This window comes from Saccostrea echinata, unplaced genomic scaffold, assembly GCF_033153115.1.
Source record: "Saccostrea echinata isolate AGI-Se365-2 ecotype Australia unplaced genomic scaffold, CSIRO_AGI_Sech_v1 ptg000022l, whole genome shotgun sequence".
In the NCBI taxonomy this organism is placed as follows: domain Eukaryota; kingdom Metazoa; phylum Mollusca; class Bivalvia; order Ostreida; family Ostreidae; genus Saccostrea; species Saccostrea echinata.
Genome location: NW_026889771.1, coordinates 161,226 through 177,498, shown reverse-complemented (window position 1 = coordinate 177,498; position 16,273 = coordinate 161,226). Strand labels below are relative to the sequence as shown.

The following is a 16,273-nucleotide window of genomic DNA, read 5'->3' as shown; positions in this document are numbered from 1 at the left end:
ATTGGGGGGGGGGGGGGTTACAGCCAATTGACACAGCTTCAAATTCAGGGCATTAGTGATCAAAAATTCTTTTTTCAGGAGAACCTAATCTGTAAAACTTTTTTGTAGACCAGCAGTTCCATTCCCAGTGACTCCACTTTAACCAATGGACAACGTGCCACTTCACCCATGTCCCTGATTCAATCAATCAAAAGCAATATGTTAAATTCTAAGTCTGGACACTTCCATGACCCTAGTTCAGGTACTGAATTTTCATTAGGGGCTGCAGTAAAACATGGCCTTATTTGTGTTGATAGAACTCTTGTAAGAACTTCAAAAAATGGAGAAATAATGGACTTTGATGATGCTGTAAGTAAGGGTAGTGTGGACGCAAAGAACTGTTTGATATTTAATGAGGACATTCAAAAGTGGATTACATTTGAGAGTGCTATTCAGGAAAGCTTGATTTTGGAAGTTGGAATGGACTCGTTTGGTGACTCCTTGCTCAAACAACAGAATTCAAAAAGAAAATTGTCTTACACTCCTAAGTCTCAAGAATTTCATAAAGTTAATTTCTTGGATAAAAAAAGTGGAAAATATATGTCTTTTAGTGAAGCTCAAACTATGGGAATAGTGAAAGTTTTTAGCATTGACAAAAAAGATGGAAATCATTTACATATTCAAGGATGTTTTGTGAAAGACAGTGAAACGCAGAAATGGCTGTCTTTTGATTATGCCTGTGACAGGGGGCTGGTACAAAACAAAGACAGCAGACCAAAATTGAACAAGCAAACAAAGCATGTGAAATTCTTTGACGAGGAAAGAAGAAAAATGGAGATGAGAGCTAAAAGTAAAAGGAAACATTCCATAGACCTGTGTGCCTCAGCAGATTTACCAGTAATGCTTGTGGATGTGATAGAAAGTGGACTGTATGATCCGTCCAATAATACTGTGAAAGATGTAGACACCTCAGAGTCCGTGCCTTTTGTAGAAGCGATTCAGAGGGGTCTGGTTCATAAGGATTCTCCTGTAAGAGACCCAGTCAGCAGAGATATTTTGACTCTGGAGGAAGCTATTGATAAACGAATAATAGACCCATTATCTGGAAGAATGCTTTTGTCTTCAGGTCTTCCAATTGCTCTGAATTTTGCAATTGTCAAAGGACTTATTGTGAGATGTAAAAATCCTTTCTTTCTGACTCTATCTGAAATCATTGAAGAGGGACTTTTTGATGAATCCACTGGAATGTTCATCCAACCAGACACAGAGGAACAGATATCTCTGTCAACTGCTGTTGTAACGGGGATGGTAGATACAAACTCAATGAAAGTGAGGAACACAAACACTGGAGAAATCCATAGCTTTGAGTCAGCTATTGATAACAATCTTATAAACCTCATCGCAGATGAGTGTATGGACTGTACAAGTGGAGAATGGGTTCCACTTATTGGCTGTGTTGAAAGAGGGATTCTTCTTGATACAACCAACCAGCCAAAGTATGGGCTGCTGGAATTTGAGGAAGAATGTGTGAATGAAGGAGTGTTTGTTGATCCCTCCTCTCAGTATGGCATGTCTCTCCAAGGTGCCATGGATGCTTGTATTTTAGATCGAGATGGAGTTCTTGTGAGGAATTTAAAAACAAAGAACCTACTCACATTGGATGGGGCAATCTTTGAGAATTTGGTTGATCCTTTATCTGGTGAGTACATTTATCCTGATGGGAGAAGATTATCATTTAGTGAAGCAGTGAATAAAGGACTTCTGATACAAAATTTGGGAAGTTCAGACTTGAATCTTGTTGATGCAATTCATGAAGGAGTGTACAACAGTCAAACTGGTAAATTCATGGATCCAAGAAATGGAGAACTCTTAGGAATGAAACAAGCCATAGGAAACAAATTGATTAACTGTAGTGACATTGTTATAAAGAATTCCAGATATCAGAAATTTTCAACTGTTGAAGAAGCTGTATCATTGAGGATCCTTAAATTAGGAACAAGTGAGATTTGTGATAAAGATGATAATTTTATTGATCTCAAAACTGCACTCTGTCAGGGATATATACATCAAAGGTCTCCTAGTGAACCAATAAATCTGTCAACAGCTCTGGAAAAAGGAATGTTTAACAAAGATTTAAAACAGTTTTTGGACCCTGTATCACAAGTGTATTTATCACTGACTGATGCTATTGAAACAAATGTCATAGATCCTCAAAAGACCCTTGTTAAAGATTCTAAATTTGATCTCTATAAACCTGTAAACATTGCTATTCAGGAGGGCATTATTAATGATTCAGAGTGTTCAGTTTTAGATGTGAAATCCCAAACAAATGTGGATTTTTCAACAGCATTGTCCCAGAGACTTTTGGTGGAAATGCCTGCTCAAGGTTTCTGTCTTGTTGATGCAGTTCAGTTAGGATTATTTCAACAAAGTTCTAACTTATTTTACAATCCATGGACAGAGAAGTGTTGTAGTCTGCAGGACACTATCTCCTGGGGTCTGATTGATGAAAAGCAGCCTCAGGTCCTTGTAGTGGACAAAGGAATTCTGACAGTTGCTGAGGCTGTAGAGCAAGGCATATTAGATAAACAGACTTGTGTGTATCAAAAGCGATTCACGCTTCCTGAGGCCATTTCTAAGGGGCTAGTATTCAAGGTTGGTCAAAGAACTGTTCAGTCTATTATATCTGTTGTACAAGATTTACTGAAGGAAACAAATGCCAATTCATCTGCCAGAGCAAGATATATCCTAGATTCTGATTCAGATATCTTAAAAAGACGAGGAATTTCAAAGCCATTGCTTGGGTTACAAAGAGCTGTGGAGGAAGGGGTGTTTGAAAAGCATTGCTGTAAGATGTTTGATCCAAGGATTGGATCCTCAGTGACTTTGTCTGAAGCTGTAAAAACTTCTCTCATCCACAAAACAAGGTCCAGAATACTGAATCCTGAGACAAAAAAGTTCATTTCATTATCAGAGGCACTGGAAAGAGGGATTGTCAGTGGAAAGACTGGTTCAATTCTGGACAGAATTCACATGAAGAGCTATCCACTGGAAAAGGCTGTGGAGGATGGTATGGTTGTAGATGTTCTTTTCTCCAAGGTTACGTTAGATGAAGCAGTGCATTATGGACTATTGAATTTGACGACCCTTCGTGTTCAGAGCTTCTACAGTGATGATAGGTTTACTCTGAAAGAAGCATTTGAAAATGAACTCCTGGATGTCACCAATACTCTGATTAAGGACCCCACCACTGGAACAGTCATGACTCTGAGCAGAGCAGTAGAAATGAAGGTATTCAACTTACAGACTGGGACGCTGACATCAACAGATAATCAGTCCTACAATATTCTGGAGGCTCTGCAACAGGGATACATTTTAAATGGTAGAAGTTTCTGTGAACAGATGCCCATTCGATCACACTCAATCACATCTACTGCTCCCTTGGATTTCCAGCCAAGAATGACAGATTCCAGGAAAGCAAGTTGTGATGATAAAGAAAGAAACAGGGCAATTACCTTTAAAGAGGCCCTCCAGAGAGGTCTTGTGGATATTGAAAGATGTATGTTTAATGATGTTTCCAAATCACAAAACATTCCATTGACAAATGCTATTGATATTGGACTTCTTGACCTATCCTCTCAATTATTCCATGATGAATGTGAAAATGAAAACATTCCATTACAAGATGCTATTCGGAAGAACCTTATATCTCTGAATGGTGTGAAAACTTTAAAGTCAAAATGCTTGACTCTAAATGAAGCGATACAAAAGGGGAAGCTTTTGGACTGCATGCAATATAGTGCATCCTCAGGCATTACCATTAAAGTGCATGATGTGGAGAATGACCCAGAGAAGGATCTTTTGGCAAGTTCCAAAAGTCTTTCATCTTCACTGGACTCTATTCTCCAATCGCTAAAATCCACTGGGAACAGATTTCGACTGGGAACACTTTACTGTGCTCTATTAAACAATCTAGTGGATAAAGATACAGGGAAGCTCATAGATACTGTAACAGGAAAACAGTTATCTTTGATGGAGGGAATTCATAATAGTCTGATAGATGGAGAAGCTAAAGAAGTAGTGGATGACAGTACAGGTGATATTTTATCCCTTGAAGAAGCAATATCAGTTGGAATTATTGATGGTGTACATGGGACTTACAAAGCAAAGATGTCACTAAGTGAGGCCTATGATAAGGGTCTTGTTATTGAGAGGCAGAACACTGATAAAGAATTGGCAAATTCTGTTGAAAATTATGTGCAAGAAATCTTCCATGGTGACACTTCAAGAGGAAGAGATAAACTACAGAAAGCCTTCTCTTCTGGTGTTCTGAACCAGGCCAAGTCACATGTCATTGATCCAGACACCATTCAACCAATTACATTAAAGAAAGCAGCAAGTCTGGGATTGATAGATCTGAGCACCGGGGAATTCAAGAATCCCCAGTCTGGTGAGTCCATGACCATTTCTGATGCAATGAACAAAGGATATATTCAAAGTCCAAAAGGATTAAGTTTATACAGTGCTGTTAATCAAGGACTTTATAAAGTTGAAATCAGAAAATTTGTTGACCCTGCAACAGGAAAGGAACACAATCTCCGGGAGATGATTGATATGGAAATTGTTACCCCACTGTGTCAGGAAATTAAAGACCTGTTACATGATGGAATTATTGTCACCCTGCAGACAGCTATAGATAGAAAAATAATTGAAAAAGATCAGAATGTGTATGTGAATCTGCTAACAGACCAAGTATATGATTTTAATGATGCCATAGCAGCAGGTCTGATTATAAGCAACAGTCCAAGGGAGGGATTAAGAGAGAGTGATCATGCATTTGCAGACATTACCCTCCAAAATGCAAAAAGTCTAGAACAGATGCGTTTCAGGTACCAGGCTGAAACACCATTCGGACCAATAATGACACGTTCATTTACTCTTGGAAATCCATCAGGAGGTGGCAGTTCTTCAGATCTATCCACTACAGATTCTTCTAGTACTGATAAGAAAGACAACCCTGTGTTCACCATTCCTCTGACTTCAGAAATGATTCGCAATATCATTGCCACAGGCAAACTGAGGAAAGACTCTTTGAAACAAAAGGAATCGCCAAGTGATGAAGTGTTCAGTACTAATAATAGTAGGGTCATGGAAGGTGGAGGACCAGAGAATTCTGGGAAAAGTGGTGCCCCAGAGAATCATGGGAAAACAGCAGAGAAGGGGAAGAGGTGGCCAGTGAGAGGTTGGATGCACAAGGTATTCAGTTTGGATTGTATTTTGGCATGGACTGAATACCCAAGCATGAGATTCTCCCTTCTCTCTGCTGAAGGAATGCCAACTTTGACTCTTGATTTTCTTTGTGTGATTACATCATGCTGCATTGAGACTGCATATTCAAAACCTCCATTGAATATAATACTGTTTTTTCACATGCATTTATCTGTAGACTGAACTATTTAACAAACTGATAGCTTCTTGAACATTTTTGTGTGTTAAGTCCATTTTATGTTGCTTTATCATATAAGCCTTCTGCAAGTATATCTTTCGTTTGATTAGATATTAACACTATTTTTACAAATAGAAAAGACTGTTTAAATTTTCCTCAATATGTATTTTTATAGAAACCTGCTTCCTTGAAAGTAGATGTTTGATTCACATAGTGACTATATAACAGTGTTTGATTTCTGCATGTTTTTGTAAGAAATTTTGTTTTGAAGTTCTGATCATGAAATATTTAGATTGAAGCATGTTTCTTTGACATTAGCACATTGTATTCTTGTGGTGCTCAGAATGTTGAATGGGTTGTTAAAAAATATTTGTCTGTAATGGTAACAAAATATTGTCATTGAAAATAATGACTTCAGAGAAGGAAATGTGTCCATTTTTTTTATTATTCCCATTGATTATTTCCACTTTTAAAGAAAAATGAAGTCAACATTACCATACACAAAGTTTTTTTTTTTGATGGGGGGGGGGGGGGGGAGAGATTACCTTATTTGTCTGACTACTCTCTAACTGCTGCTTTGTTTCTTGTATGGGCCGTAACTTTATGATGGAGGAAATTAGCTCATTGCAATCACAGAGGTTGCTTATGACTGTGTTGAAGGAGTGTGTTGAAGCAAGGTCATTTCTAAATCAAAATTAGATACAGATCTCAAACCATAAAATTTTTGTTCAGAGCATAGTTTTTGTAATAGGGGAAACTGTATAATCTCATTAATTGTGAAGTAAAAATTCAGGCCATTTCTAATATAGGGTCATATTCAGCATGATTCAGTCAACTCCAGACCAAATGATCTCTATATCATGGAGCCAAGCTCATAGGAATCAGAAACATGTATTTTTGTTTCCTGCATATTTAAACACTTTAAATTTCTGTCTTATTTGTGATTTGCTCAAATAGCACTTGCAAACATAAACACTCATGATGGTTATTGATGCAAATATTTAATATTTTAACATTTTAATATACATAGACTGTTTCATGATAACTGCAGTACTACTCTTTTGCAAGGCAGATTAATATAGTTTGTTGAAATATGAGGCAACAGCAATTGTTAAATGAATGACATTTAATTATTTGCCAACTAAAACTTCAAACTATATTTAATTTGCCCTGCAAAAGAGCAGTACCCAAGTTACTGTGAAAAGGGTTATTATCAATGACTATATATAAATGTGATATTTTTTTTGTAATCAAAGTATTTTTAAATTGCATGCAAGAGTGTTTTAAGACTAGGTAATTTATACATGTATTCCAAAATATTAATGATGCATTTTAACACAAAGTATTTGAAAAAAAAAAGAAAGAAAGAAAAATGTCTTCCTTCACTAGAATAATATAAAAATGACAAGCTCATCTCAAGGGGGGGGGGGGGGCTTGGGGGTTGATCCAAAGGTAGTGGATGGATATGTAATATTGATATACAAAAATGACTCATTCTAATTTAAAATAGAGTTGTTTTTTTATTATTGAGAAAAAAAGAATTGTTATTGAGAGGTACATCACTTTGTGTTAAAAAGGTTAAATATTTTTGTTCTGATTGACACTCAGAATGATAAAATTGTGTTTTTTATACTTCGCAAAATATGTATATGTATACATGTATGTTTTAAGTTTTTTACTACCAGATAGGAGAAAATTGTCTTATTGTTTAGCTGATATTAATAGATGAGGTACAAGCCTTAATCATTAACAAAAGAATTTACACACACCGTAGATAGATTACTCACTCCCTCTCTATCTATAGTACACAGAACACATTTGACTGTGTATGGTACCTCCAAATCCATTAAATGCATGCACAACTTCTCCAGACCAGACCAAGTTAAAACTTAAAGCAGCTTTAGAACTTATCTCTTCAAAAGAAAAAAGAATGTGATTAAAGTATAAATATGGTTAAATATTATACAAGATTTTTTTTCTGAGCTTATACCCCCATGTTTTCTAAGAAATGTACATTGTACTGCTTATTTGACTGAACGCAAACATATTGCTTGTTTGTTTATTGTCATTTCATTGGATGCTTTCTCGCCTATTTTTCAGTTTGGTTTGGTGTTAGTCAAGATGCAAGGCCTGTTGGGGCATTTTTCAACTCCCATTTTTAAATTTGGAATGCATTAACCAAACTCCAAGCACTAACCCTTCATTTTCCTTTTTATATTATCTATCTCTTATCTCTACATGCCGTTGTGCATCTTTCTGCATGTTACCTTTAACCTTCAATATACAAGACTTTTTATGTACTACGTGTTTCGTTGTGAGAATGAAGTGTGATTGAGAACTGCCTGAATATGTATTAGAATTTAACCCATTTATTTCTATTTTTTAGTTTTGATGATTTATCTAGACATTTTTTACTTCAATTTCTGATACATATATTCCTTTTTTATTTGAAAGACCAAAGCAAAATTGATAATCATAAAAGTGAAGAGCTTTAGATTTCAGTTGTATTGCATTAATTAGCTTTGTATGTAATCAAGTGCTAGTTGCTTGCCAGAAGTCTTGATTTGATTTTGATTTTTTTTCCGTGAAGTTTTAATTATTGCTCATGCTCTTTGTGTATGAAAACTTTCTATAATATTCAATATGTATTTGCTAACCTTTCAAGTTTTTCAGTGTAATTTGTGGCAATGTTTCAGGGGCATTTAGTAGATTCCTGTGATAAACTCATTCAAGACTTGAACAATGAACTCAACTGGTTATCAGACACGGAACAGCTTCTGCGAGATGATCAACCAATCAGTGATGAGGCTTACAAGGTCAAAAGTCAACTTGAAGCTCAAAGGGTATGTCGGTGTTTGATGAATTCCATGCTCTTATTATCATATTTTTATGGGTTGACAATTTTTCAGTAGGTATGTTATTTACATCATCCATGGATTTGAATTGTATTTTTCATGCACCAGAATACAATGCAATAGTTAATCCAGGAACAGTTTATACAGTAGAAGTTTGCATTTTAAGACAACGAGTTTAAAAAAAAATATCATCTGAAAAAAAAAATAACACTTTAAAAATACTTTGGCCTTAGATATGCATGCATTTAATGTACAAAATGGAATCTTCTCTTTTCAGGCATTCCACAATGACATTCAGAAACACCAGCAGCCTATCCTGGCTTTGGTATACCAGACAGAGCAACTGCTGGAACATCACCAAGAGGAGCTAACTCCAGAACAGGTGGCACAACTTCAGCAGCTGGCTGACAACCTGAAATCTAACATGTCCAAGGTCTGAGAGAAAATCTGTTTATCTGCTGCACACTTTAATATTTTCATGAATTTTCGTAAGAACCAAGCTTTAAGAAAACTAAAAATATGTATCATTCTATTTTCTTATACATGTATTTTTAAGGATTTTATGACATTTTCACCCAATTTAGTGAGTATATTTAAAATTGGTACAGCTGCTATTACATATTGAAGAAGGCGTGTTTAACACTGCAAATATTTATGTGCTTAGGTTCAAAAGACAAGTGAGATTCGCTTGAAACACCTGACAACAGCATGTGATGAAGTGACGAAGTTTGAGGAGGAATTAACCAAATTTGACGATTGGCTGGAACAGTCCACCAAAGAACTGAACAGACAGGAGGAACTCATACGGGACCTAGATAACTTCAGCCGTGTCATGGAACAACAAAAGGTACAGGTCCTTTTTACCTGGAATATTTGGATATGTAATTGTTGGGCTTTTATGAGCTGATGTGTTTCATCATCTTTATTTTTAGGCACTGATGAATGACATTATTTCCCATCAAGCTGACACCAGATTTATGACAATGTCAGTTCAAAAATATATGGAAGAGGCAAAGGTATGTTTTATGGAAAAAAAATAATTATTTGATTGTTTTTTTTTCATTGAGTTATTTCATTTCCATTCTTTACCTGTGGTGACTATCCAGGATAATTTTTTTTTCAGCTGCATAAGTTAGAGGTGGATGCATTCAAAGCAAACAGAAAGAAGACATCAAGGTTAAGCTGGATTGGAATGGAAGGCATGGATGCTGAAATGGTAGGAAACAAACTAAAGGCAGAGGTGGCTAAGTACGATGAACTTAGCTCCCAATGTGCCGACTTTGGTGAAAAGCTTGGAAATCTTAACACTAAACAAAGGGAATTCAATGACAATACATTTAAGCTTCTGTCCTGGTTAACTGCAACAGAAGAAAAACTTTCAACTTCTAAACAAGAATCAAACACAACTGATCCTGACATTTTACGAGAACAATTAGACTTGATGAAATCACTTGGAAGTGATGCCTTGTCACAAGGTGTTCATTTGGAGGAGTTAGAAAAATTGGCCAAGGAACTTGTATCAGATTTACATAACTTGAGTGTCATTCCAGCTCATATTACAAAATTCCAAGAAATTATTCAAGACATTGAGGATAGACATAAAGAGGTCACAAAAGAAATTAATGACAGATCCCACAGCTTGCAGACGGCACTTACTAAATCGCAGGATGTTGAGGATGCCCTTGACAACCTGCTGATGTGGTTGAGAGACACAGAATCAGCTCTGGATAATCAAAGGCCTGTAAGTCTCAGCAGGGATAACCTGAATGAACAGTATCAAGAAATCAAGCTTATCCAATCAGACATTGTCAGTCATAAGCCTAGCATCGAAGCCATGAAGCATGATGCCCATGAATTGATCAAGACCTGTGAATTAGACATGGCTAAATCTTTAGAATCAAAACTAGAGGACTTGGATGATAAGTTCTCAAATGTGAACAAAAAGTGTCAAAATAGGAATAAAGACATGGATGAAATATCTGAAACACTTTCAAATTTCCAAGAAACCATGGATAACTGCAAACAGTGGTTGGGTAGACATTCCGAGGAGCTAGAAAGCAGAGAATGGGGCAAGAAATCCAGTGAAGACACAAAGGAAAAGATTGAAGACTTGACTAAACAGAGGAAGAGCAAAGAAAAGGTGGTTGAAGAACTCACTCAGCTGGGTCAGCTTTTGATAGAAGACCCCAGAACTGGGGAAGTTTCTGCAGTGAAAGAATCTCTAGCAGATTTACAGAGACACTGGACAGATTTCTTAGAGATCCTGGAGGAGAGACAGCAAGAAACCCAGGAGAAAGAGAAACAAAGGAATGAGTACACTGACAGTAAGAAAGCCATTGTGGAGTGGCTGACAAAAATGGAGAACACCGTGGATGGCTTTGAACCTGTAGCAGTGGACATTGAGGTGGCAGAAAAACAGATAGAGGAACTGGAGGTGAGAGGAATTTACTATTCACTCACAAGTTATATTTCCTTGCTTTTTCTTTCACATTACAATACATGAGTTTAACCACATCCTCTGTTCTTTAGCCTCTCCTTGAGGAGTACCAAGAGTATGGACCAATCCTGGAGGATGTCAATGATGCTGGCTTTGCCTTTGATGCCACACAGAGTGAGGGATCTAGACCTCAAAGTCCATTCAGGAGAATGATGAGTAAGTCTCAGATTTTTTAAGGTTGCTTATTGTATGCACAGAAGTCATCTGTTGAAGATTGCAGACATGATTATCTACTAGAATAAATGAGATAGAAATCTAGTCCAAGGTCAGAGCTTTATATCAATCCAAGGTCAAGTGGAACATTGTTTATAGTTTATCTGTTTGCTTACAATAACCTTTGTCTTAGCTGTTAAACTGAGTACAGGATCTGGTTTAAGATCAAGACAGAGTAAAATATTTTAATTTATGAATTAGAGATCACAAAGTACATTTTCTGTATCTCACAGGAGGAAGGAGATACCAAGGTTTGCTCTCTCCAAGACTGGGAAGTACCTCTCCAACCTTCCCATATCCTTCTTCTCCTACAAACATCCTGAGTCCATCCAGTGATTCCAGTGGAATTAGCAGTAAGAAGAGCTCCTTCGACAACTTCCAGCTAGATGGTATGTTCCCCTTTCCATTAATGGAAATCTTCAGTACTTTCAAAAATCTTGAAAATCACATATATTTTCCTGAATTTTATTGTGTGTGATTAGTATCTTAGTTATTCTTAATACACTATTTCTGTTTACCCTCTGAAAGATAAGTAATTAGAGAAATTGATATGTAATGTAATGGGAATTTTCTTTTGTTTCTTTTGTGAGTTTGCAAAATTGCCCATAATGTTCAAAGCAAAATTTCAGTTGTAGAATTGCCTGAAAAGTTTGGATTATTTTTACTGTCTATTGTGTATAAGGTGTTTATGAGTAGGATTTTTATCTATGTTAGCTTGAATTCACTTCTTTGACTTGTAGACTTATCAGAAATCCAACAAGAGTTGGTAGATATTAATCAGCGGTATGACATCCTGGGAGAGAGGCTAGCAGACAGACACCAGGAGCTGAGGAGTATTGTAGAGAGCATGAAGAGTTACCTACAGAACATGCAGGAACTCCTCACCTGGATCGATCTCAAGGAACTGGACTTGAACATACAAGGGGGACTCCCCACCAGTGAAAGAGAGGCAAAGAAACAGCTTAAAGAGCACCAGGTGAGGGAACCAGTTTATTTGTTATTTTTTTCTTTGTATCTATATGTTTTTTTTTTTCATAAATTTCTCTGATACTGTTAATCTTTTGTAATCGTTGAAAGACAAAACTTAATTTGACAAATCTTTTTTCCTTATGTTTGTCTTTAGTATGTTCATTTGTCTCTCTAGCAATCATGCAGTCATTTGTTTCCCAAAATTTTGAGGTTAAACTTTAAAATATTGTATTGACATTTGGCACTTTGTTGTCTGAGGAAGCATTTCAAATCAAATTTGAGTTTTGTGGAATTTGCTTCAGTAATGTAATGCATAATGTATTCTGTATTCATTTCATCTTTCTTTCCTTTTAGGAATTCCATGCAGAACTTCTTGGAAAGGAGAATCTAGTATCTGACATTAGAAATAAAGGACAAGAACTTCTCAAAACCAAGCAGGGAGTACCTGGATTGGAAGTGTGCCATCAGCAACTATCAGAGCTAGGTAAATTGGTGAACTGAATCTTAATTAGTCCATAAACTGTATTTTATTGGTTTCCATCATGTCAAGGTTTAGATGATCTCCAATATTGACTTGTTTTTCTGTAGATAACAAATGGCTGGATATCAAGGTTCTGTCTGAACAGAGGAGGAAATCCTTGGAGGAAATGGTGAAGAACATCTCTGCCTTCAAAGATGCTGGAGTTCATCTTCAGAAATGGATAGCTCAGAAGGAGAAGATGATGGCAGTTCTTGGCCCTATATCCACGGAGAAAGAAATGAACCAGAACCAAGTGGAGCAGGTCAAGGTCAGTGTGATATACATAGATTGATTGGGTTTTTCCACAAAGTTATTAAGGAGTTCATTTCTTATTTTCTTGCAACAAAATTTTAAGGACATATAGTAAATGTGTGATTTCTGTCTTTTCATCTGTCTCTTACCAATGTTGATGTCCCAATATAAAGAATTGAGTTTGATCTCTTTGTCACATCTGTATCAAATGCACTGCAGATATACTCAATTTTGCAGGGCCATTGTTTAAAATCTATCACATATATATGTCTGTTTTACTTGATCAGACAAAAACAAGTAAACCTATAGGTTTTCATCTTTAGTGTTTACATTGTAAATTCTACTAGTTTATATTTTAATATTCATGATAAGGCTTAGAATAAAATAGAATTTGTTTTGATTTTTACAGTTACTGACTGAAGAATTCAAAGGCCAGACTCCCCTTTATGAGAAATTCATCCAATCTGGACACACCATACTGGATCTATGTGAAACAGATACTAAAGATGCCAGTCACATCAGTGAAAAAATGGATATCATCAGCAAGGACTGGAGCAGGTTAGAGTCTCGTCTGCAGGAGAGAGGCAAGGCTCTGAAATCTGTAGAGGGACTCAGTTTAGAATTCAATGACATCATGAAGACAGTCCAGGACTGGGTAGATGATTTCGCAGACAGGGTGGGGAGCATCACCCCAGGGATGTTGTCTCCTGAGGATAATGAAGCATACCTGCAGGAACTTCAGGTAAAGAGACATAGTCTTAGTATTTATATTTTGTTTTATATAAACATATCTAACTGACTGTTAAGAAAGAAAAAAAAACAAAGTGTTTCTTTGCTGTTGTCAAGGAAAATAATTTTAGAATTGGAAGTATTGTGGGAGCTAGGTTTTTTTTTTTTGAAAGATTTTGATATTTGTTATAGGCATTGGATTCTGAGTTGAACAACCAGAAACTTCTGGCACAGAAAACTAAAGACCTTCATAAAAAATTGTGTGATGTAACAAAAGATCCCAGCACTAAAACGGAATTGAAACACAGAATAGCTAACCTTGAAAAGCAACTTAGTGATGCAGAAAAACAAATTGGTATGTTTTAAAGTTTATGTCATTTCATTTATGGGAAATGAAACATATTGCAACTTTTATAACAAAATGTTTACTTGGCTTACAGGTGCTAAGAGGGCAGCTGTAGTCAAAACCAGTTCTGAGGGTCAGGAACTGACAGACAGATGTCATGACATGCTTGACTGGTTATCGGACATCCGTAGTCGACAGGGTCAGCAACAGCCTGTGTCTGGAAATCTTGATATTCTCAAAGAACAGGCAGAGCAACAAAGGGTGAGCCGCTTATATTTTGGTTCTCTTATAAGCTCCTTTATTAAAACATCTCTTCAGAAAAAAAAAAAAACATGACCAATTTATGATAGGTTATCTCATTATCATGGCATAAACTTGCTGGTGTTAACAATTTTCCTCAACTTATTTTCAGATACTGCATAAAGATTTAGTTGACCATGAGCCAGAAATTAAGGACCTCTTACAGAGATGTGAAGGTTTATTACAATCCATACCCCCCTGTAAGGAAACACAGGATCTGGAGGACACAGCAGAGGAAATTCGGGCAGAATTTGAAGAACTGAAACTCAGTGCATTGGAGCATGACCAAAAGCTTGAAGCCAGCATAAAACATGCTCAGTGTTTCCAGGACATTCTTGATAAGCAGTTGCTTTGGTTACAGTTCAGTCAGGACAAACTAGAGGGATTCCAAACAACAGAGCTTCAGAGGGATGTCATTGCTAAGAAGCTCAGTGATGCACAGGTATGTGATAAAAAAAGATTTAATTCCATCGTATATCCATGTATTTAACAGAAATTTCAATAAAGCACATCTTAGTCCTTTTTGGTAGAAGTGATCTGACCTTACATGTACCTTTTGGTAAAAAGATATGAGGGTCTGTCTTTGAAAATCTCAGGTAAGGAAATATACTATTTAAAGATTAGTACTGATCTATAAGATTATCTATTACAGAGCTTGAAGGCAGAGGTCAGTTCTAATGCTCCTGAGCTAAAGAAATTACAAACAGAAGGGGAGACTCTAGCTGACCTTGTGGAACAAGATGGTGACATTGCTAAGGATGCCATTCACATGGTGTCAGAAAAATGGCAGGCACTAGACCAAGGAGTTACAGACAGGGTGAAGAGTTTGGAAGACCTCATGCAAAAACTGGACGACTTCCAATATAACATGAAGGATTACAGCTCTAATTTGGCCAGATGTGAAGATTCACTGACGTCCCACAGCAAAATGGGACCTGCTGCAAAAGACCCCAAGCATGCAGATAAAATCAAGGTAGTGTAAACATGTATTAATAAAGATCTTTTTCGATATATCTATACTGTAAAGATTTCCAAGTATTGTTAACAGAGTGAATCATCTGTGTAACTTTGTGTAATGCCAGAATGTTTAACTATGTTAAGCTTAAGAAGGAATAGGTATGCTAGGAGATATTTACATGTATGTGGGAAAAGCCTTCTTGGACAGAAAATTTATTTATCCTTGTACATAATTTTCTTACCTACCATAACTGCTTTAATGATTACACTTTATCTCTTCATATAACCACTGAAGATTCTCTAATTTTCTTTTCCAGGCTCTACAAGATGAAGTGGATGGACTTCAACCTCAGATGGATTACCTAGAAGCTGTGATTGAAGACCTGAGTAACACAGGACTTGGTACAAGAGACCTAGAGATAGACCTCGAGAATCAAAAACAAAAGCAGGAAAATCTACAGAGTGATATTACTGATCTCCTCACAGAACTGGACGAGGGAAATCAAGTGGTCAGCAAATTTCAGGTGAGTCTAAATCATTTCATTACATGTATTGATAATATTATCATGTTACATGATTATTGGTGGGATCATGGTAGAATATTAAGTGTGTCAGAATCATTCTAGTAAATCAAGCAAATTTTTTTTTTTCAAATTCTAGCAAATCAAGCAAATATTATTATCTAGTGAATTATATTCATCATACTTAGCATGTAGCATATTCTTGATTAAAACAGAACATAGAACTTGGCTATTAAGCTTTATTGATTCTCTTGAGAAAGGGTGTGAGATATTGGAGAAAAATGCTATTTCTTTCCAATTTTGATTATAATTTTGATTTCTTTTTAAAAAAATGTCATCAAAACAACTTTTTATTTGAGTTGACAGAGGAATGATGAAGCTTGATATCAGCAATACTACATTCAAAATGTACAGTGTGTTTCACATTGATAATGTATTTCACATTTAGAATGTATTTCACTTTGATAATGTACATGTATTTCACATTATGCTTTTCACCTATTTCAGGATGAACTGTCATCTCTTGGTACCTCTCTTTCTGGCCTTGAAGCGGTCTTTAGTTCAATTGGACCAGCTAAGAGAGATGAGAATGGACTCAGAGCTCAGCTCAGAGAGGCAGAGGTGAGGCATCCACAAATCTAGATCATCATTATGATGGCATGTGCATTCAGTTAGTATTTTTGTAAATT

At 36.3% G+C, this 16,273-nt stretch overlaps 1 protein-coding gene across 14 annotated transcripts in view; it reads left to right on the top strand.

Moving 5' to 3' along the window:
* LOC133190151 (microtubule-actin cross-linking factor 1, isoforms 1/2/3/4/5-like) overlaps positions 1–16,273 on the top strand; it is an 84,720-nt gene that overhangs the window by 49,605 nt on the left and 18,842 nt on the right. For 12 of the 14 annotated variants that reach the window (XM_061325618.1, XM_061325617.1, XM_061325619.1 and 9 more), the window contains 18 exons: positions 109–5,235; positions 8,122–8,268; positions 8,558–8,713; positions 8,945–9,127; positions 9,213–9,296; positions 9,404–10,714; positions 10,810–10,933; positions 11,224–11,379; positions 11,731–11,966; positions 12,314–12,443; positions 12,548–12,747; positions 13,141–13,473; positions 13,653–13,815; positions 13,901–14,067; positions 14,219–14,548; positions 14,759–15,079; positions 15,381–15,587; positions 16,092–16,205. In XM_061325618.1, the coding sequence (XP_061181602.1) occupies positions 109–5,235; positions 8,122–8,268; positions 8,558–8,713; positions 8,945–9,127; positions 9,213–9,296; positions 9,404–10,714; positions 10,810–10,933; positions 11,224–11,379; positions 11,731–11,966; positions 12,314–12,443; positions 12,548–12,747; positions 13,141–13,473; positions 13,653–13,815; positions 13,901–14,067; positions 14,219–14,548; positions 14,759–15,079; positions 15,381–15,587; positions 16,092–16,205 (9,489 nt within the window). The remainder of the gene's footprint in view (positions 1–108; positions 5,236–8,121; positions 8,269–8,557; positions 8,714–8,944; positions 9,128–9,212; positions 9,297–9,403; positions 10,715–10,809; positions 10,934–11,223; positions 11,380–11,730; positions 11,967–12,313; positions 12,444–12,547; positions 12,748–13,140; positions 13,474–13,652; positions 13,816–13,900; positions 14,068–14,218; positions 14,549–14,758; positions 15,080–15,380; positions 15,588–16,091; positions 16,206–16,273) is intronic. The other 2 variants (XM_061325625.1, XM_061325627.1) reach the window with 1 other exon arrangement.